The following is a 24,361-nucleotide window of genomic DNA, read 5'->3' on the forward strand; positions in this document are numbered from 1 at the left end:
GTGGATTCTTTAATATTATCTAGGGCGTAGGTATCAAAGGTTCAAGGTTGTGTAATTGTAATCGTAACCTCTCCCCCACTCCCCCCCCTCTCCCGTGTATAATTACGTTATTAAAATTAGTTTTCTTGAACAGACAGTGAAAAGGGAGGAAGCGGAGAAACCGCCTTTGTATATTAATTACGATCCTCTATGGCCGAAACCGGTATAAGATTAACATAAAATTTAAAATTCGTTATCTACCCTTCAACAGATTTTTAAAATTCATTTTGAATCGCGTATTTATCCGGTATATTTGCCCTCGATTTACATTTCAAATATAAAATTTTATCGCCCTCCCTCGAGAGAGGAAAAAAAAAAAAAAAAAGATAACCGAAACGAAAAAGTGAATATCGCGGAAAATTTTTCGATGATTCGAACGTGGAATTATCACATATCGTATTATCACAATTCCAGACGAGAATTTTCTTCAAGAATCGAAAAGATCGAGGAAATCCAAATTTCAAAAATACATTCCATCTATAATTATATCCCCAAAAATGCAAATTTTCGTGAACGAAAAAAGAAAAAAAGATGTAACACATTTCAAAGATTACGTGTTAAAATAGCGACAAGGAGATTGGTCGAGGGGGAGAGCTAAGGAGTCAATTCGTTAAAAAATTTGTCCCAAAAGAGGAGGGGGAGGGGGGGAAAGGAAGTACGTTTCAAGGTTGGAATCGATGGCGGCGAAAGGGAAGCGAGACGTGACGTAAATTCGAAAAGGCTGGATTACGAGTAGGAAAGGCGAAACCTTCTCGCAATTCGCGCCTTTATGGGGGTAAAACTCGAGTCAGAGGAGCGCGTTAATCGGTTTGATGTCGCCGCGAAGTTAATTACGAACAGGAGTCGCAGATCGCGTCCGTTAAATTTGCGTTAATCGAGCATTTGATGTTGTAATTACAATATTGTCGCAGCTAGACCAATCCAGAGTTTCCAACTTGGGAGGAATATCGAACGCCTATTTTACTTCTACACCTGCCTACAAACCCGGCTCGTGCATTTCACGGTTATCGCTCCATATCGGGGAAAATTATACATCCCATGATAACTCGAGAGAGAGAGAGAGAGAGAGAGAGTGAACGAGGTGGAAAAGAAAAGAAAAGAAAAGAAAAAAGAAATGGAAGGTGAAATGTAACGGATTAATTTTTCGCGTAGAATTTTGTGATCGCGTGTATAATGATGTTGGAAAATCTCTATTCTTGAGATTAAATCTATGCGAGTATTTTACAAATGCATTTCATGCGATTTCGAGATCAAGAAAATTATATATCCTCCTGACAACTCGAGAGAATGAATGAAAGGGAATGAAAAAAAAGAAAAGGAATGGAAAGTGAAAAGTTGGTGAACGTTATATATATCCTATGATAACTCGAGAGAGTGAATGAAGTAAAATGAAGAAAAAATGGAAAGTGAAATGTAAATTATACATCCTATGATAACTCGAGAGAGTGAATGAAGTAGAATGAAGAAAAAATGGAAAGTGAAATTATACATCCTATGATAATTCGAGAGAGTGAATGAAATAGAACAAAGAAAAAATGGAAAGTGAAATGTAAATTATATATCCTATGATAAATCGAGAAAGTGAATGAAGTAGAATGAAGAAAAAATAAAAAGTGATATGTAAATTATACATTCTACGATCACTCGAGAGAGTGAATGAAGAGGAAATAAAAAAAAGAAATGGAATGTTAATTGTACATCCTATGATAACTCGATAGAGTGAATGAGATGGAATGAAGAAAAAATGAAATGTAAATTATACATCCTATAATAACTCGAGAAAGTGAATGAAGTAGAATGAAGAAAAAATGGAAAGTGAAATATAAATTATACATCCTACGATAACTCGAGACAGTGAATGAAGAGGAAATAAAAAAAGGAGAATGGAAGACGAAATATTAACGGATTAATTTTTCGCATAGAATGTTATACGATTGAATGACGTACCTGAACTGGGACAATCGATGACTGTACAGCGTTTGCGGAAACTTATAACATATCCTTCAGATTAAATCTACGCAGTACTTCAAATGATAGTTGAATACCGTTCAATTGGAAAGATCATAGTCTCGATCGTTTAAAATTTCGGTGGCGAAAACATGTTGAAATATATATATATATTCGTAAAATGATGGAACGATGCGTGGATTGAACGTGGTCGATTGTTACGAGGGAAGTCGAGGGATGGCCCCAAGTAATTGGGCGCTATTAACGCGAATATGTGAATCAACCGGTTCGATACTTGTACGTATCGGTAGAACGTGCGAAGCGACGAAAACGGATCGTGTGTGAAATTAGACATTCACGCGATTTGATTAGATTGGGAATGGATTAATTCGATCAAGTGGAACCTAGGATATGGGGTACGAAGTTGGCAACCTCGAGTGGAAATCAAGGGGAAAACCCTTACCTGCATAGGCGTAACGAATCGAGCTATAGAGATTTCCTTCCATCTCCTTTGAGTTCAAAAAATTGTCCATCCTCTCCGTTTATCCGTATACGATTTTATCGATAATCTCACGATTGTACGGAATGCAACGCGTGACAATATTTAATTTTATATCGAAATGTAAACCAGGAGTGAAATTTTCTTTCTCCTATCTTTCTTCATTTCGTCCGAATTTTTAAATTTAAATCTTCGTTCGAAAATTGATACCATTCTTTTTTAAATTATTAATAAACCAATATTTTATATCACTTATTATAAAATAGTAACGAAGAAGTTAAATTTTCGATGGATTTTCGACTTAAATATTTTTTTCGATACATGATCGTATTTTTCGTTTGATTGATTAATTAAAGGGATTCGAGGCGAGGAAAATATTTTAGAGAAAATAACAATAATTGATTTTCTAATTTTGCTTGTGAATAACAAATGATATCGCGATAAGCGTGCATAAAATATTAGATCAGGAATAACAATAGGCGATGTTATTTTAAAAAAGAAATGTGTCGATGGAAATGTACGCGGATTGAACACGAATTCGTTAAAGGTTGGTTGAAGTGGTTACGCCTATGGGGGTCTCGATTCACCCTTCATCATGTAGGGTTTAAGCTAGGTCGTATTTCTACTTAGTTTCGAATAAAGATGGATCGTGGAAAACAGTATCGTCTCGATTCAACAGCCTCGGTGACTCCAGCTCTTCGCGATAATTATCTATTATACTATCGAGAGAGAGAGAACTCTGTCGCCGATTTAACAGGTCGAAACTGATCAACTTGGATTTTACACGAGGAGAAGGAGGAGAAGGAGGAACAAACTTACTCGAAACAAATTTATAAATAATTTTGAATAAATTATCGTCTTTCCCTCCTCCCCTTCTTTATCCCAGATCCGAACGTTTTTTGAAAAAATTTGCCAAATTTATTTTTCTACAAATTAAACTATAATTAAATATTTCGTACGAAAATAAAATAAATTTATTTGTAATTAAATTATTTTACTCGATTTCGATGAAAATAAATTATTATAAATTATTATTATCATTCCTGATCTAACATTATACGTTTATTATAATATTATTTGTGGTTCACGAGCAAATTTTCGCGTACTAAAAAATTAATTATTATTATTTTTTATCAAATACTTTCTCGAATTTCCTTTAATTGATTAACCAAATAAAAGATGCAACCTCGCGATTGAAGTCATCGATTAAAATAATTAAAAAATAATCACTTTTACGACGATATAAAAATATGTATAAACGTACGATTATATTCCTATCCGACGAATTATAATTTTTAAAAAGAGAATTAATCGATGAATCTCCTTAAAAAAAAAAAAAGAAAAAAATACAAATTTGCAAGAGCGTCGAGAATATCCTAAGCAAAGAGTCAAAGACAAGAGACATTTCCAGCCAATTGTAATTTCATCCCCTGCGTTGGACAACCGAAACTTGGTGGTGGTAACAGAGACAAAATGCGGGTGGTTCCTTGGAGAAAGGGCCAAAGTCCGAGATACTAAAGCTACAGTGACTCGAGAACTATTATTATCGGGAAACCATTAAGTTCTGTGGGTAACCCCGTATCCGTGACGTGGCATACGTAAGTAAGTGTATATATATATATATATATGATATGGAAGGAAAGGGTGAATTGGAATAAAATGCAGTTTGAAAAAAATTTTTCTTTGCGAAGAATAGAATTTTTTGAAATTTTAATAAATAGAGGAGTAGAAACTTTCGCGAGTCGAAATACACGTTTTCGACTTTGTTATGCACCTTTTTTAGTTTATCCAAAAAGGAAAGGAAAAAAAAAAAAAAACTTCAACTTTCGTGAAAATTTTTCAAACTCTAATGAACACAAACACAGGGTAGAAAAAACAGGGTATCCCCCCGTCTGAAACGAAATATGCATCCGACTTAGTTTATCAAAACTTCAACGTGGAAACGGAAATTTTTTGAGAAACGAGTTGCATCGTGAAATAATATATTGTTGATTAAATAAATTTTTTAAATGTTAATAATAGCAAGGGTGGAAACGAATACGCGTCTGAGTTATACATATATGTATATATTTCTTTTTTAATTTGCCAAAACCGTGAAACAAAAAATTTTTTTTCAAAAATATTTTCAACGCTGCACAATATTATGTCGATTATATTAACTGAATTTTTCAAATTCTAAAATTGCGAAAATTTAGAATTTACACAAATCTAACGCGCGAAACGATGCAAAAAAAAAGAAAAGGACGAGATATTAAAGTGAATTATTTCTTCTAGTTCTGTGTTAATAAGAATTTAAATTTGCATAAAGCATCTAGATAGCGCGGTGGTAGAAAGTTTCGCGAGTTTCGAAATATACATCTACAATTTATACCCTTTTTCTTTTCTTTCTTCTTTTTTTTTTTTTTTCAATTTCACGGCGAAACTTCGAAACGGCGGAGAATAAAAAATTCGCGAGATATTGCACCGCGATCGTATTACATAATATCGTTGATGGTATTAACCAAATCTTTCGAATTCTAATATAACGGTAGGATAGAAAACGAGTCGTCTCACTTATTACTTTGTTGCATTATAATAATGCATCAAAGCGTACGAGAATCATGTTAGCCATTAGCTAATTAATGAAATATCCTAGCTAATTAATGAAATATCCTACAATAATATGCTCGTGCGCGGCTTAAAGCGTGAAAACGGCTCGTTTAATCCGCTTCGAGATGGAACAACCCAACTTTCCATACGTGTAAAACGTCGAATTTTCAAATAACCAGTTAACAAAGGGAGGAGGGATATCTATTCTAAAAACCCATGTTATTATCGTAATAGGTATAATATGATAAATAGGGGAAAAAAGAAAACTCTACCGCCAAAGAAAGAGAATACTCCCCATCATTTAAATATTGACGATAAAAAGAAAATAATCTTTCCAAAATCGAAGGGGAGGAAAAAAAAATTGAAAGAAATCCAAAAATAAAAAGAATCAATTAATAAATTACAATGCTACTTCTAAAACGAAACTAAAGTTCTAAAAGAGATCGAATAGCCTCACGGTACAAAGTGAAAATAATAATAGTGTGTATAGTGAAAATAAATTTAATAAAAATAAAAAGAACCAATTAATAAATTACAATGTTATTAACCAGATATTAATAACACTGTAATACTTTTCACAATTGTTCATCATAATTCCATTTAAATCGCGTTTAAAATTAGCCTACAAGCGGTCTACAACTTACTACAAACGAATGGCGAGCTACTTCTAAAACGAAACTAAAGTTCTAAAAGATCGGATAGCCCCGCGGTACAAAGTGAAAATTAATAAAAATGAAAAGAACCAATTAATAAATTATTACAATGTTATTAACCAGATATTAATAACACTGTAATACTTTTCACAATTGTTCATCATAATTCCGTTTAAAATTAGCCTACAAGCGGCCTACAATCTACGAACAATGGCGAGCTACTTCTAAAACGAAACTAAAGTTCTAAAAGAGATCGGATAGCTCCGCGGTACAAGGTGAAAATTAATAAAAATAAAAAGAATTAATAAATTATTACAATATTAATCAGATATTAATAACACTGTAATACTTTTCATTGTTCATCATAATTCCGTTTAAAATTAGTCTACAAACGGCCTACAACTTACTACGAACGAATGGCGAGCTACTTCTAAAACGAAACTAAAGTTCTAAAAGATCGGATAGCCCCGCGGTACAAAGTGAAAATTAATAAAAATAAAAAGAACCAATTAATAAATTATTACAATGTTATTAACCAGATATTAATAACACTGTGATACTTTTCATTGTTTATCATAATTCCGTTTAAATCGCGTTTAAAATTAGCCTACAACTTACTACGAACTAAAGTTCTAAAAGAGATCGGATAGCCCTGCGGTACAAAGTGAGAATTAATAAAAATAAAAAGAACCAATTAATAAATTATTACAATGTTATTAACAACAGATATTAATAACACTGTAATACTTTTCATTGTTCATCATAATTCCGTTTAAATCGCGTTTAAAATTAGCCTACAAGCGGCCTACAACTTACTACGAACGAATGGCGAGCTACTTCTAAAACGAAACTAAAGTTCTAAAAGAGATCGGATAGCCCCGCGGTACAAAGTGAAAATCGCTTAATATGGAGTGGAACAAAGTGCATGGAGCACGAGTGGTTTAGCACCGGCCCTATCTATGACGATACCCCGTCCTGCAAGCGACAGTCCATTGTTTCACGGATAAGCCGTTTTTATTAAACCGGATGATTATTCCCGACGTCGATCCTCGGCGACAGACAGGCGGGAAAAAATCGATCGGCACGATTGCGCGGCGACGACACAAAGTCATTAAAAAGAGGCAAAAGCTTACCTCGTTCCCCCGCTATCTTCGCTCCACCGCATCCAGCATCCTTGATGCTCGGTCTATCTCGGCCCTCTGATGGATGGTTCCGGTCGTCCATCGTTCAATGGTCGTCTTGGTAATCTTCCGACGGTCGGATTACCAATATATTTGAAAGTAAAATTCTAAGTTAAGTTACTCTGAATAATATTTCTCGCGGCAAACATCTCTCGGAGAGAGAGAGAGAGAGAGAAAGTTCTCAATCAACGCTTTTAAGGTAGGAATCGTATTAATAATTTTTTCTCGAGAAAAATATTCTCTAGTTTTTTATCACGTTTTATATTCATTTCTTAATTTTACAATTTTATATATCGTACAATTGATGCAATTGATACTTTTCGACGAGTGAAGAGCAAGACGCATTGAGAAACGGATTTTTTTTAGTAGTCAATTGTTCATTTTCAAAAAAGTATCTCTCGATTCGACGAGAGAATTCCATTTTCGATTCGTACTCTTAAAAATTGTAAAAATAATTACGTTAAAAAACTTACATTTTCGAAGACACGCTTCACTTTCGCGCGATCTTTCCACGTTCGAAGCCAGTGTACAACTGAAACCATCTCCTCGATAACAGTATTATTATCGAAAGTTAGAAATTGTTTTTGCACAATGTTATCGTTTCGGGAGTCGAAAATTCCTGGAAACCGAAATTGCGGAAGTCGAAAGGTAAATACGGCTCGTGGTTACACGCACTCGAGTAAGAATATTATAAACATATCGTATTTGGACATACCGTGGGAAGATGGAACGAATTGTTGTTACGAGTGGATTATTTATAACTCGATTCCGAGAAATTTTTCTTTACTCTGTGGGAAAAATTTGTTCGCAAGCTGGTTCCACGAATCGTTACGATGGGTTCTGAAAAAGTTTTGTAAGACGTAGTTGGTGTGTTTCGTAAATACAAAGGAAATTAAATAAAGCAAAATATGCTGTATTAAAATTGATCGAAGGAACAGATACGATAATTAAATGGAAAAGAATTGGAAAATAAATAGGGGCTTGAAGACATTCTAAAAATAAAGAAAAATGAATTTTTTTAACACGATATTATTTATAGAAATATATTATAGGAATCGAATAATTAAAGCACGATTGTTCGAAATAATTTTTATCTCATAAAATAAATAACATACGCATAAAACAATACATTAATTTAAAAAATTGATTTACCTATTCCCTCTTCCAATCCTTCAAATCTCAAAACGACATGAGCATAAAAATTTATATTAATATTTTATAAAAATACCAACCAACTATTAATCCGCAAAATCAAATTTCCATCAACGCGATTTAAAGAAATGGGCGGCCAGTATATTTGATTCCATTCCCCGAATAAAATTGCAAACACCACCCTCCCCGCCCCCCATTCTATTAATTACAAACAACGGAAGAGAGGAATGTAAGGAGAAGAGGAAGACAAGATATAATAATAAAGAAAAGAAAAAGAGGAGACGGAAGGGGAGGGAGAAAGACGGCGATGAGGTGAAGAAGGGAGGCGAATAAAAGAGTGGAGGAGAAATACGGGGATGTACTTTGGCGCGGGAGTGGAAGGCAAGCCTGCGGGCAGCCAATCAAATAAAGTAGTCCGAGGTTGCTTTGCCGGATGCAAATTCGGCCCCCGTGGGCTTTCTCTTTCCCACCCCCTTTCAACCCCCTTTTCATCCATAGTTCGTTGCGCTTCTCGCCCTCTAACCCTGCTGGAATCCGTACACGAGCTTCCGGGACACACGAAAATCCTCCACCTCGACGTATTCCCTCCGCCTAACGTTGTATATCCTTCCACTTCTCTCCTTTCTTTTTTCTTCTTTTTTTTTTTTTCAATCTCCGATCCGAAAGGGAGAAAGCGTTTCTTCTCCCTTCTTTCGAATCGATGGACGAATCGTAAGGAGAATCGTCTTTCAACCCTTTCATTTCATGTGTTTTTTTTTTTGTTCTAAGTGATGGGATTATTGACCGTCGAAATTTCTTTTTAAATTTTCTTAAATTTTCTTGGATCGGGAAAAAAAGTTTTCATTTTAAGGAAGAGGTCTCTGGAGATTTAAAAAAATTTTCTTTAGAAGAAGAAAAAGTTTAATCTCTTACGATTGAATTCGAGAGAAATTTTAATTTCGTTCGAAAATTCAATCGATAATCAAAATAAAATTGCAAAGAGACGAGATTATAGGTATTTTTATGGAATAGAAGAAAATTTTGGGGAGGTTTCGTCGAGGGAACAAGATTGAAATTAATAAAAATTTACTTTGGTTACGACTTGCGATTTGAATCTTTGCTTTTAGGGGATCGTTGTCTGTCATCTAAATTTCAAATCGTTACATTGCTTGAAATAACTAAGAAGTTTTCACTTTCGTCCCTCTCATCCGGTTATAAACTCATTAAAATTCATAGACGTGGTATATTTGTACAACGTGTGGAATTTATCCCACGATATGAAAATTCGGCGTAGTTATTATTGTTAAAATACGCATTAAACTAAACAAATAGTAATAATCCAACCCTACTCACTACGCGTCCATATTTCAACTCGAGGAACGCATAATAATAAACATAGATCACGAATATTCATGCGAAATGGAAATTTTTACAAAAGCGCTAGGTAATTTAGATAAAAATTTCACCCTTTCTAAATTATCATCCTTATCCTCAATCTTATCTCACTTCGACAACAACCTTCGTAACTTTTATTCAAATTCCCCATAAAAATCACGACACAAATAAATTTCTCAATAAAAATTTAATCTCGATCTCTTTCAAATTACATCGTACGAAATTGCAAACGCTTTAAACCCGATCCAACGCGCGAAAAAATCCAAACGACAGGCAATCCCCTATCGATCGAACCTTAAACTTGACCAAGGGCGTTGGCTGTGTGCGAAACAGTGCAAGGTAACGCGAAGGGAGAAGGCATCGAGTCACGGGTCTCGTTCCTAATTATGTCGTAATGAAAATAAATTGTTACATTTGTACGACTGTCGTGTCCCTTCCTTCCTTCCTTCCTTCCCACACGTTCTCCTCGCGAGATCCTCTCCTCCCCCCTTCACCCCTTTTTCCAACGGAACGAGAAACCGCTCCATCCTCCTCCCACCTGACTGGAACCTCCTCCCTTCCCGCCTCCTCTTCCGCCACGCCACCTGTTTGATTCTCTCTCCAAGGTATACACCCCCTCCCCCCCTATTTGTCTATTTCGGCGCTTCCACCCACCCCGGAAGATTCAACGTTCGACTTGTACCCCAACCGTTGTCTCGCTCGAACAATCAATCCCAATTTCACGGGAATCCGTTTTAAATCTCGCGCCTTCTCCTGTCTCTGGATCCTGGAGGTGGATCTGAACACGTTTCTCAGGGCACAGAGAAATTCTGGATGGATCTGTTTATGCGCGAATTTAAAGGATTTAATCGAGATTATTGTTTGTTTTAGTATGGAAGCGTCTTACCTTGGATATCTTGGATGAATACGTTGGAACGGCTGGAAAATAAATACGTGGAATATAAATTTTGGAAGAAGAAAAAAAAAAAGAATTTTTCAATTTACAATGGTTGATCGTTGTTGTTAGATCGGATTGAAAAAGATCGTTCTTCTTTATGCAAAAAACCATTCGAATAATTTCACAATTTTGTAAATACAAAAATCACGTTAATGGGATGTTACAATGTATCGTGTATTTGAATTGAAGAAGTGTTTTTTACAATTTTCAAAAAATTTTTTTTTTAAGAATAATCAAATAAGATTAACCCATGATAAACTTTCGAGAAACTATATTTAAAAACTATTATATTATATTTCGATATCTATACGAATTAATCAAATAGACGAAAGGAATTACAGGATTCACGAGATTTCCATTTAAATATCTAAATATATAAATGAAGGGAGAAAATTAATCAAACGCAATGACTGAGAAGCCTTTTTTTTTTTTTTTTTTATACCAACGACAATAAACAAATAAAGTGCTTAATAAACGTGTGTAACGCAAGAAAAGATCCGGATTAAGGTGTTAACCACACTGAATTGCAACACCTTTACGTTTATTTATAATATTATATACCAGCAAGAGCAGCAATAGTTATATAATCATAATAATAATTAATCGTAGAGTGCAGTATTATGTACAACCAAACGGAAAAAACGGACTCTTTACGTCGTTATAGATAGTTTTTAGGAAAATATTTTACACAGGTGGATCGAATTTTTTAAAACGGTTTTTTAAAAACAATAAACGACGATATTCGTGTTCTTTTTTTTTTTTTCTTTTTTTTTCCCTTTTTTTTCTCCCCGTTTTCTTGTTTCCTCCCTCTTTTCTCGCTTCTTTCCCCCCTTCTATCTTACTTTACAAAACCCGTTAGAACGTCTCTCGCCGACCTTTACAAAAAAATTTACAATGTTCAAAGCGCCACGAACACCCAACATCCTTCTTTTACATGTACATGATTGAAGGAAAAGTTTACAATAAAGAATAAATATATATGTATATATGTGTATATACATATATATATATATATGTATATATATGTGCACTAAGTATCTCTTAACAAGTTCTATCATCTTCTCATTCGCATACTCGTCTTTCGTTTCTCTCTTATATATATATATACTTTTTTTTCGCACCTTGAAAAATACATTATTACATTAACATTACTAATTATTCAAAAAAAACAAAAAAGAAAGTTTCCTTGAGAGAGAAATGACATGCCAGTGAAAAATTTCTCTCAGATACATAACAACGTGTCAAAGTGAAAACTTAGCATCGACGATAAAAGATAAAAGATATAGATTTCGCCCCTTATTTATTCTAATCTTAATTTTCTTCTTTTTTTTTTGTTCGTTCGTTTTATCGTTTTCTCTTTTTTTTTCTTTTTTTTTTTCTTTTCTTTTTAAATCTTTTCGAGTCAATGGACCGTTTAATTTGCTTAAAAATAGTGCGCCAATGTATTTCCCATCGAGCACACACATCTAGCGTAACTACAAATCCCCTTAATTTTAAACTTACATAAGCTTAAAGGATAATTTCAATATCGAAGAACTTGCTGCGAGATACGAAATCGGATCCTCCTGGCATTCGCTTCTTTTTTATACAAAATGGCGCTCGTCGTAAACAAGGATTCGCAAACATTAAGATTACACGAGATCGTTCAGAGAGATATATTTATTCGTGTATGCATTTCGAGAATTATCTTTTGATTCGATGTTCAGAGAGAGAGACAAGTGGCGTCGATTCTCATCCGTCGAAGAGAACGAGGATAAATTAACAAGTTTGATCGGTTACACTGAGAAACAAGCAATAATTTGTAAAATAATTCGTAAAATAATTCATGGTGGAAATGAATGAGAGTCGAGCTTCTCTTCTACCTTCATTAGTTTGTCAAATTGTTATTAAAACGTAGTAATTCGTTAATTCTATCCTTTGTATCAAGTTTCTCAACGTAAAAATTGGAAATTCGAGCGTTTCCTCAAAAAAAGAAAGAAAAATTCTTGAAATAAAAGTAACATATTTGAGAAATCGCTCGATACAATTATCCACTCCCTAATATTCACAATATATGTGTATATATTATAATTTATATATAAATATATTCATTATATTAATATTCGATAACGAAAATGTTAAAATGAAAAAGAAAGATATATAATCCAATCCAATCAATAGAATATTCGTCATTTCCTCTAATATCTTCGTCAAAGTGAAGTGACTCGAAGGATTTAAAAAAAAAAATAATAATAAAAAATAAATAAATCTAATCTTCATAATGCAAATATTGCTTGAAAAACATTCCCGTGCGTATTATTCCATTATAAATCCGTGTATAACCGGTGTAAAGAGTTGAAAATCCTCGTTCTCTCAACGACAGCGGCGCCCGCTCGTGCGCTGTCAATCGCCACGACCAACAACCCATCCGTCCAGTCGGAAGAAATCTCTTTTTACGTATCATGGAACAAGCAAACAACGGGAAAGACGGAATATTCAGCGAAGGAACTCCAACTTGTTGCGCCCCCGAGGAACTCGCAATCTCTCGCTGTCTATATATTTCAGATGCAATAATTTCCCAAGGAAGAGTAGCGAAAATAAAAAAAAAAAAAAAAGAAAAAGTGTTTTTACAAGCCTCTCTCGATTCTCTCGATCGAGGAAAAAAAGTCGATCGAGAAAACGATCGCGTCGTTCCCCCCGAATGTTACAAAGATCTATATATGTATAATAATTTATTCCTTAACCGACGATAAAAATCGATCGGTCGAATCCAGGCGTTGGCCCGTCGCTATCTTTACACGCGTGTCGTGTAATGATAAACTGATCTCCCCGAGCATCTCCTTCCCCGAGTTTCGCCTTTCCCTCCGACCTCGAGGAAACGATATTATACACGTATGTATACACGTATACCGCATATATGCGTTAACCTTTCAACAGAGGGAACGTATATTTCCACGCGATCTGGATCCGCGTACACGATGAAATCCAGTCACTGGTTATCCCGTTTCACCGATCCTCGCAGCTCCTCCTGATTACTCGTTAAAACCTAACACCCGGCGTCAAACTATACCTTGCTGCCTTCTCTGTATATATTTCTCGCTTGAGGAATCGCCGGATGTTTCCTTCCGTTCTTTTTTTCGATGCCGATTTTTTTTTTAATTTTGAAAATGAAGTGTGTTAATTAGACAGAAGCGTTATATCCATGTATATATATATATTATATCATAATATATTATATATATATATATATATATATATATATATGTGTATAGATATATATATAATGTATATATGATATATGTAATATGAGTATATATATGGTATTCGTTTCTGTTAAAAGAATCGAGACTTTTCTTTTTTTTTTTTTATATATAACGATTAATTATTAATCGTTTGGAAAAAAATGAACGTTTAATCTCGGCCAGAAATGGTTCATTCACTTTCTGTCTTCACTTCTTGAATTTCTTGAGTACGTTTGTGTTTGAAATATCGTAGAGATTTTCTTTCTTTCTTTTTTTTTTTTTTTTCTCTTCTTCAGAAATTCGTTCGATATTATCGGAATCCCGATATTATAAAATAAATCAATTCTCGAACAAAGTGTACCGAGAGAGATTTTTCCCCCCGGAATCGTTCCAATGCCAATTTTAATCGTAAAATATACGCGGCGTGTGCTTGATTACTTATAATTCTACATACATTTTCCGTATCAAATAAAAGATAATCGAGATTTTGTATTTTTTTTTTTCTTTTTCAAAACCGATTTTTAATTATAAAATGAAACGTTTAATTCCGACAGAAGTGTTAATGGTCCACGCTAAAAATGTACGGTCCATACATTTTCCTCGTTCTGAACGGAGGATCGAGATTTTTTTTTTTTCCTTTTTTTTTCCTTTTTTTTCTTTTTTTTTTTTTTTTGTAAAAACGTTTCGATCTCAATTACAAAATAAACATTTAATTCTTGCAGAAGCGTATAGTAGTCAATGTCAAAACGATAGAAATTTCTTTTTTTTTTTTTTTTTTTTTTTTCAAAATCATTCGATACCAATTTTAATTACAAAATATAAACGTAATCCGCCCCTTGCCCCCAGTAAAGGATCGAAATTTTTTTTCTAAATCGTTTTTTACATCGATTACACAAAACAAGTCGTTCAATTCTTGCAGAAGCGTACGATCCATGTCAAATTACAAAAATAATTTTTTTTTTTTTTTAAAATCGTTCGATCTCGGTTACGCAAATAATAATGGTCCGTCCACTTCCTGTCTCCATTAAAAAAAAAAAGAAAAAAAAAAATCGAAATTTGTCCAGAATCGTTCTCGATCAAATTACAAAAATCAAATCGTTCAATTTTCGCGAAAGCATCATCATCACCATCATCACCATCATATCCCCCCTTCCCCGTTAAACTAATAAAAATTTGTTCTCAACGCACGATCCGTTGCCAAATTACAAAAATTTGTTCGAAATATATATTGTTACGACATAATTGTTCGATTCTTACGTATTGTCCGTGGTCTTCATTTTCATAAGTTGGAAAAAAAAAAAAAAAGAAAAATAAACGTATCATTCGAGCGATAAGCGTACGTAACGGTCCATCCTACTAAGCGATACGATTCTACTCTCTCTCACTCTCTCTCTCTCTCTCTCTCTCTGTCTCTTCTTTCTCTCTCTTCTCTCCCTTTCCGTTTCAATTGTCTGCGAACCTCGAGGTCTTCGGCTTCAAGACGATCTATTCTCGCGGATGCACCCCGCGCTGAAATGACAACCTCCCACCTCCTCTCCTCGACTATCCGGGTGTATATGCAACTGGCATGGCTCGAGGCGTTTAATGTTCCTCTACTTGTCCTGACAGGATGTCGTTTCCTTCCGCGTCGCCTCCGTGGCCTCGATCACCTCGAACCCCTCCGTCGTCGAACTATCGGTCGATGATCCATTGTCCCCGATCTTCGAGGAGGAGACACCAGATATCGCCACCTCCGTTTTACAATCCGATTTCCCGTCCGACGATGGTTGCTCAGTGGCGGCGGTGCTACCCCCTGTTGCTACGATTCAAACCAATTTTCAACAGAGAAAAGAAGATGGAGGAGGGGACGAACGAACGGATTGGAATTTTTTGGGCGAAGATGAATGATTTTTTAATGGGGAAGATTTGATTTGATGGAAGAAACAGGGATAGGTTTTTAATGGGAGAAAGAGGAAAGGAAACGTGTTGTTAGGTAAAGAGATGTTGATATGGGGAAGAGATGGAGAAAGAAGAGAAGGAAAATCTTGAACGGCTGTGGAAGAATTAAAAAAAATCACACGAAACATTTATCACAAAAATCATTGGTAACGGATGGAAATTCGAGCAATCGTATATCACTATTAAAAAACATAATTTGGGGATACAATTATAAAAGTATCGGCACAACGATGGTTTGTATTGTAAGCGATGAACATATTCACAAAAATATAAAAAAAAAAAAATACAATTGGATCACGATTATTTATAATTACTTCTCGAGATTCTTATCCGAAATGTGCACGAAAAATGTGAGTAATCGCGCGTTTTATTCTCGAGACTCGGAATTACGATCCGATCGAAATATCATTTTATTTACGCGAAATGAAAATGTATAATAGGATTAAAAATGGTGTGAAGGCGTGAACGAAGGGGATGGGAGGGGAAAAAAAAATGTTTTCCCATTCTGGTCTGTAAGCTCTGTATCAAAAAGCGGCACAACGTTGGAAGAACGGCGTATGAAAATGACGAAGTTGTAAAAACGGACGTGCAATTACAAAGTGTCTTTTATGAAAATTAATATTACACGCCGGATCAATGAAACGTGATTAAAGTGCGGTGGATATTCATTAAATTTGCACTCGGCGCTCGGAATCACGAGCAAGAAGATTCGGGGGTGAATATTTCGGTGAGAGAAAGAAGAAAAGGAAAAAAAAAAAAAAAAAGTCATCGCATCGACGAGTTAAATCTTTCGCAGCTAAAAGTTGGAATATCGTATGTATTTTTTTTTTCATTTTGTAAAATTCTGGAAAGTAAAATGATTATGAACAAAAGATTAATTTTCTTCTTTTTTTTTTTTTTTTTTTTTAAGGAAATACATTCGAGAGTAGCAACTCTTGAGAATCGTTGTGTGGAGATACTCACGATGCAAAAAATATTCATGAAACCAACTCTCGAATATATTCGAGAATATATTCCTTACGAATTTCACTTCGGTTTTAATATTCACCGCCTTGTCCTCAGAGTATACGTATAAAAAATATAAAGTATTTTTTTTAAATTACATTTTCGCAGTAACTTTTCCTTTTCCTCGTCGTCTAAGAATATCTAAGAAAAATATATATATAGAAATAAATAAAAATTATTCGACATGTTCCGATTCAAAAGTGACCCAGCTTCTAATCCATGTCGACTATATTAAATCTCTAAAAACAAATTATTGAAAACAACATCTAAGAATGAAAATTGAAATTAATCGCGTAAAAACTTGATTAATTCTAATTTCGAGAAACATAATTGATTAATTCCAAAAATAATTCTGTACCCATCCATTTCAATTGCTCAAAAAATCGTATCACAAAATTGGGAAGAAAAGAAGCAAGGAAACGTCAGCCAACACGAATTTCACAGAGACGTAAGCAATTTAAAAGAAGAGAGAGAGAAACGAATACACGATAAATGGAAATGATTGGAACAATTTCAATCTCTTTTCAGTTACCTTCGTTACTCTGCTCTTCGTTGGCGGAAGACGGTGTCGCCGCTGCGACACGTTCCTCCGACACGTTGGGAGGGTTGGCCGGGTCGGATCCGGGGGCCGCCGACGGGGTTGGTTGCGGTTGATTCTCGGTACCCGCCGACTCTCTGGCAGGTGAGGGTTCAGGTGTTGGCTCGGTACTGGTCAACGCCCGATTCGAAATGGGCGAAGGTTGCTCGGGCGAGGGTTGCTCGGCCATACCCGCCTGTGCGTGATTTCGGAACAGAAGGTGCTGTAACTGGGCCTGTTGCAGGATCACGGGCAGCTCGTAGTGGTGGAAGAAGTATAGCATCGAGTGCTGAAATGAATATATACAATGGTTATTTTTTTTTTATATATTTTTAAAAGAATAGTAGTATTCGATTCCATTCCAGTTTAGGGAATTTGAAATTTTGTTGGAAACATTCCAAGTTTTTAAATATATCGATTTTTCTTATATAAGTAAAAATTTATATTTCAAATATATAAACACGAGAGAGTAAAACGTGTGCAATTAAATTTTATCTATTTCAGTTTAATGTCGATTAATTAAGAAATAATAGAGATGCTAGTCGAAAACGTGTTATCAAATAGAAGCGATTTTTCGTTTCCGATAATCAAATCAACAATTTGAAAAAGAAGAAAAAACTTCGCAATCGCGCGCATCCATATTTTAAAAGTATGGAACACGTGGAACACATTTGGTGGGGGAAAAAATATATACGGAACGAGAGCATTCGACGAGAGTAATCCACTTTCCCACTCGAAATTTCCCTTTCGATAATACCTCGATTAATAATCACATTCGGTATCATTGATTCAGGAAGCTATATTAAAACGATCGTACTTAGTTTGCGGAATTTGTAGCGCCATCGAGAGTGTTAGATGGGACACAGGCACGAGGCGCACGAGGTCCTCGTGCGTGATATCGCTTGTTCGAAAAGCGTGGGCGTGTGTGCGCGCGAGTATGTGTGTGTGTGTGTGTGTGTCGCTTCTGTCCAGCAAATTTATATGGAAATTCGCCAAATTTGTTCTATACCGTTTCTCTCGTTCCTCTCCCGCTTTCTCTCTCTCTCTCTCGCCCACACATCGATCCGCAATATACCCCTCTTATTCACCCCGTAGTTGCAAACATTCCGCGCGTGCATTCATACGGTATGAATAATTTCGCGTTATGGTAGGACAAATAAGAAAATTTCCACGGGTACAATGACGCAAGATTGGCTATTTTCGGCCGATCGAAATTCAACCCCTCGAAATATTAATGAAACTTGTCGAATTGAAATTGGCGGAGAAGGATACGTTGATTGAGAATCCCGCGCGGTGATTATTGATGAGGTGTTTCGATCGGTCAGGTTATTCGGATCGTGGAATATAATTCATATAATCATTGAATATAATTCTTTTCGGGGAGGGGGGAGAATAAGGAAAATTACGGAAAATTTTGGAAATTGTGGTAGAGTTTTAAGAGGGGTGGTAATTCGAGATTCTCGAAAGTGATAATTATATTAAAGTGAAGTTTTACTTTACTTTGTAAATACGCGTATTTTTTCAAATACGTGTGATAATTTCACGATAAAATCGTAGTGAAGAAAATTGGGAAATTTGGCACGAAAAGTGTGACGCTAGTTTTTCTAATTCTTGATTAAAATTAGTAGTTTTGAGGAAACGTGATTGTTAAATTTATTTTTCTGCACTTGACAAGATTTAAAAAGACAAAGATCTTGAGATTAGTCGATTTATCTTGAATGGAAGTTATTTTAAGTTCAATGACCGATTCGATTTGTCACGTAACCGAGATTAATAATCAATTGAAAATAACAACGTTTCGAGTGCTTATTACTAAAAATGGCGATGCTCTGATAAAAGATTACAACATCGTACTCGTACTCGAATTTTTCCCAAATAAGGATCACGATTAATTGCACCATATTTTTCGAGTTAAATAATTAATCACAGTCTCGATAAACGATAACCTTTTGATTTTGAAAATCAAAACTCTCGTCATATTTTCTTTCCAAATTCATATTCAAACGAGATTACGTTAATTTATTCGTATACTTTTTGAAGAATAAATTTTAAAACGATAAAAATTCATGCACAAAAATACTTGCTCGAATATTTACAAGGAACAACATTCGAATATACACAGAAATATCGAAGAAAAATCTGCTTCGATAGAATTCGCGCTTCGGGCGACACGAAAATTCTGAACAGCTCCTCCTCCTTCGAAAACGGAATCTCACCAATCATAAAATGATGCAAACCGATGCAGAATCCAAAAGAAACAAAAAAAAAGAAAGAACCAAAGAACCAACAAACAGTTAAAAGGAACGAGGAGCTGGAACATGGAAAATGGATATCTCGAGACCTGTCGCCGACACGGAAAGAAATAATATCCAGAGTGATTCGATTCGAAACGAATCTGCATTGTTTTCGAAAGAAAGAAACCAAAAAAAGAAAGCAGATGTATAACAGCAGGTAGGATAAACCTGGACGGTGGAGAAGGAAGGAGAAAGGATGGTCACAGGGTTAAAACACGATATCCAGGGTGAAACGGGTTACCGAGGAAACCGGATTTTCGTTTGGTGGATAATCAACGCCGATGACATCGATATCGACCCCCCTTGCATATAATCACGCCGCGGGGCTAATCGCCTCGACTCTCTCACCTATATATATATAGAAAAGAAGGGAGCGAGATAGATAGACAGATAGACAGATAGGTAGATAGAGAGAGAGAAGGAAGAGAGGAAGAAGGAGGAGGAGGAGGAAGTCAAAACGATTCGAGTCTAGCCGCCGATCGTGTCTCGTTGCCCTCCGGCTTCTCGAATTTTCCTCTGACCTCTCTATTCATAAACTCGTTCCCGGGGAAATAATTGTCTGATCGTCGCTTGGCTCTTCTTGTTAACGAACAACCCCCCGGTTTAACTATCGGCCGATGTTAATCGCGACTAGGGCAGGAGTAAGTAACTTAATTTCAACGCTCGAGGAATATTATTGGACCGATGGCACCTGATGTAGGGTACTGGTCATTGAATATAACGGCGTGGAGGGTGGAAATTATGGGGGGAGGGGGAGGTGTATATGCTTTTGGAAAAGTGATTCCTTTTTTCTCTTTCTTTTTTTTTTTTGAGATTCGAGTTTTAGATAGAAATAATTTTAGTGTCGATATTGTTTAAGGTAATTAGATTTTCTAAATTTGGAGATTTGGAGATTTTGGAAGTTTTTGGATTTTAATTTTTGGATTCGTTTCTCCATCGAGATGCGTAGTTTTAGTTAGATGAGAAGTAATAGTGCGGTATTGCACGTGTACACGTTATTTAATATTTTGTGTAGTAATTAATTAAATTCGGTATTAAATTTTCTATATAATTTGATATCTTTATACGATGATATAATATATATAGAACACGGAAAATTATAAAAGAAAGTATACGTATTTTTGGAAAAGTGATATGACTTTCCCTTTAATCCTTACAGATTTCTTTTTGAACGATTTAAATTTGATTTAAGTTTAATAGAAATGTGAATATTATTATTATCATTATTATTATTCGTATTATTAGCATTTAGTTAGTAATTAATTACGTACAAGTATTAAGTTTCGTGAAATTTAGTATTACTTTCGATAACGAAACGTAGAAGTGGGTTGGGATCGTGACGTGCCACCGATATTCGATGAATTATTACCGAAATGAATAATAATCCAGCAAACGGAGGTATTTTCAATAATAAAAAGAAACGTACAAATACAACTATAAAAAGAATAAACTCTCGATAATCGATCAAATCTATTATTTTTCGAGAAAATATTCTACAATTTTCAAATGCATCTACAATCCTCAACTATCCTCTTACAACTGTGATAGGGCAAGAAATATATACGGAATGCAATATTTCTTTCAACCATGATGATTTAAACAATTTTTAATTACACAGTCGAATTAAAACACGCGGTGATCGATTTCCTCGACGTGTCCTCGCCCCATTATTATCTCCTTCGAACATTACAATTTTATCAATTTGAGCAAATTGCGAATTCCATTTCTACTTTTAACACGCGATAAAACGAAACGAGTATATATATATATATTCCTTTTGTGAAATACAACGAGCCGAATCTGTTATTCATTCGGTATCTTTTATCGCTGGCTAATTAGCCGGCCCATTACACTTTAATGGTATTTAATTTTTCCACGCAAAATATATATACAGCGCATACCGAACTCGGTTATTAACGCAACACCTAGCTATCGTAACGCCATTATAATAATAACTGTTAATACCGTCCCGATCATCTAATTATGATTCATTATCAAGCTACGCTATCGAATCAGATTATCCGGAATATATAATTGTGCCGAGGGTAAAAATCGGCTTCACGAGAACAATGAGAATTTGTACGGGAACACGTCTATTCTTTTCACGGTAGGTATATTATAAAATGTAATATATATCGATCGAAAGGAGATGCTTCGCGTTCATTACGTTACGTTATAGTCGAAGATATTATAAAATTATACGTGTACCCCTCCTTTGAACTTGATATTTATATAAGAATGATATCAAAGTCTCGTGTGTGACAATAACAGTTGGCTTTGAATCGGATGTAAAGAGAATTGAAATAAATAATGTTTTAATAAATTAACGTGTGTCGATAAAATTCGAGATTTTTATTATTATTATTATTATTATTATTATTCGATAAGGGAAGAAGGTTTTAATAAAATTCCTCTCCGATTTCTAATTTTCTAAAAAATGTAATGTGTGGTAAATAATGAAGAAAGAGATAAAAAAAAGAATTTGCTCGAGAGAATAGAAAAAGAGGCAAAGTGGGATTTTAAGTAGGAATGAAAAAAATATGAAAGAGGTATCGTAATTACGGAAGAAAGGGTACGATCTAGATATGTCTAGATCGAGATAATATTCGAGGGGGAAGGAGGCAGAGAGAGAAAAGGTGAGGGCAAATGGTATTTATGTCCGCTCATTGAAATCCCAAGTTGGCATTAAATTATTCTGATCGATTGAACTGTCAAGTGCATTGTCCTGGTCGCGTTTACGTAACTTAAGTTTGAGCGATGGCCGGGTCTAGACTGCAAACCAAGCCTCTTCATTCGCTACCGTTATACTGTCAATAGCAGAACTTTCACCAGAAGCCACTTACAGGAATTCCACGTAAAATATTCTCCCTTTTCTTTTCCTATCCTTCGACTTGAAATCTCTCTCTCCTCGGATAACTAATTATCTTTAACTTAACCTAACCCCCATAATCTTTCAAACTGTCACAAGTACCAAATTTAGAGAAATAAGATCATTTTCGTTCAGGAAAAAAATGAATCCAAAAAATCGAATTTTTACAAATCAATCTTTATCTGAATCTAAGAACAAGTTCCAAGGTTTCGAATTGCTCGAAAGGAATTAAAGAATACTTGTGAAATAATTGTTGACAATGGCCGACAAAGTATCTAATTAACGGACAATCGTTAATTACAAAAGTATATATAGTTGTCTGTATCTACAAATAGACCCGGGTATTTATCGGGTGAAAAATACAGGAATGTATCCTTCCCGTGTTACTTTAGCTTGTAAAACATTTCAGGATTAAGACGGGAGCGCGAATAGAAAAGTTTTCACGGGAACAACAATTGTGCTTATTCGCTGTGAAAAAGCGGCCATTAATCAGAAATACTTTAACCGACCTACTTGAGAGAAAACGCTCGACCGAATAAAAAGTGTCTAAAAAGTAATGAAGCCGATCTTTCTTTTCGCTAAAAATATATCCTCTATCCTCTTTTTCCTCGATAATTCTATTCTATAATGTAATTATTCTCGATTCCAAATCGCTCTTATTATCATAAAACTCATCGAATGTTCATGTTCCAATCTAATCGAAAAATTGGAATTAATAAAAATAAAGAGGATTTCCAAGATGGCGAGATTTCCTATTAAATATCGCCGAAATCTATCTTCACTTTTTTAAAGAACACGTTTCGGTTTCAACCTTTGGCGGCCGCCAAGGTTTATCGAAGAATGGGTCTCGAACAACGGGAAACGGGCGCGTTTAGAAATTATGTCACGAAGTACTTTTCCCCCCTTTCTTCCACCCCTTCCCCTCTCCAACCGATCGATCATTCCTTTCTGACATCGATCGCGAGGAATTTCTCAAGAGGGCTGCAAATGTGTTTGCCTTTCAAATTGCTTAGACCCGGATGTTCGCCGTGCGTGAAAATATGTTCCCTCCCTCTCTGAAAGTCGGTTCGATTGGGGACGGCTTCGAGCCGACTGAATTAAATCGATGGGGATCGTAATGACGGGGGATCGAGGGTGGATTCGTTTAATGGAGATGTAATCGTGAATGTAGAAAAATTGACATTGCTTTCATATCCAAAGGAAAATATTTATCGAAGCTAATAAAAAATTATCGGATATTTGGAAACGAAATTTTTCTTATCAATGATAGATTCTATCTATCTAATGAATTGATTCGTTGTGAAAAGTGATCGAAATCGGGCAAACGAGATAAGACATATCGCGATTAATAATCTGTGAAATAATATTCGATTCAATAGATAGATAGTTCGATCCTTTTCTTTTAACGATAGAGGAGATAATAATTACTCACCTGTATGAAGAGCCAAGACGTGACAAGAGCCAAACTGCTGTACTGGCCGTTGAATCGATAATGGTAGGCATAGAAGGAGAAGTGATAGAGGTAGAAGAATCTGAAAATCAAGAATCGAAAACGATTAGAGAGAAGTTATGAGAGAAAAAAGAAGAAGAATGTGGAGGAAATGTTTCCTTCGAATTAAATATAAATTATATTACGCGATACTACGCGTTACTGTATCTCTGTAGCCAGCCATCGATATTACGCTTAACAGATTACATAACTCTCCCCGATATTTACGGTATATTGGCACCCGTGCAACAACATGGACGCTTTATCGATCAGATCATATCAGGTTCCTGCCTATTGAAATATCAAGGCTGTCGCGTTACGGCTGGGACGTCATTAGTATGACTGGAAAATTATAAGTAATAAATCGTTTACGATTTTTCTCGTAATTTAACCAAACAACGAACGTTGATGAATTTCGCGCTATAATATTTAAATAAAAGAAGGGGGGGAGAGATAATTTGTAATAATAATAATAACAACAACAACAATAATAATAATAATAATGAAGAGAATTAATAATACAAATTTGCAGTATCAGCATCGTTCAAACCGAATGTAAATATAATCAGAGCAACAATTTAATCGGAACGGAAGTTT

General features: G+C 35.1%; 1 protein-coding gene and 1 long non-coding RNA gene across 4 annotated transcripts in view; both read right to left on the bottom strand.

Annotated features, from left to right (window-relative positions):
- The window catches only part of LOC107965483, a 33,487-nt gene extending 25,575 nt beyond the window's left edge, over positions 1-7,912 (bottom strand). The window contains exons 1-2 of the long non-coding RNA XR_003306097.1: positions 7,382-7,912; positions 6,861-6,974 (exon numbers count right to left, since the gene is read on the bottom strand). This is a non-coding gene — a long non-coding RNA (uncharacterized LOC107965483). The remainder of the gene's footprint in view (positions 1-6,860; positions 6,975-7,381) is intronic.
- Positions 7,913-10,806: 2,894 nt separating this feature from the next.
- Positions 10,807-24,361, bottom strand: part of LOC551846 (membralin) — a 78,871-nt gene continuing 65,316 nt past the window's right edge. For 2 of the 3 annotated variants that reach the window (XM_624231.6, XM_006562305.3), the window contains 3 exons: positions 23,708-23,807; positions 17,068-17,401; positions 10,807-15,390 (listed from right to left, as the gene is read on the bottom strand). In XM_624231.6, coding sequence (XP_624234.2) covers positions 15,185-15,390; positions 17,068-17,401; positions 23,708-23,807 — 640 coding nt within the window. In that variant the 3' untranslated portion in view covers positions 10,807-15,184. The remainder of the gene's footprint in view (positions 15,391-17,067; positions 17,402-23,707; positions 23,808-24,361) is intronic. The other variant, XM_006562304.3, reaches the window with a different exon arrangement.

The sequence above is a fragment of the Apis mellifera genome, linkage group LG14 (genome assembly GCF_003254395.2).
Source record: "Apis mellifera strain DH4 linkage group LG14, Amel_HAv3.1, whole genome shotgun sequence".
In the NCBI taxonomy this organism is placed as follows: domain Eukaryota; kingdom Metazoa; phylum Arthropoda; class Insecta; order Hymenoptera; family Apidae; genus Apis; species Apis mellifera.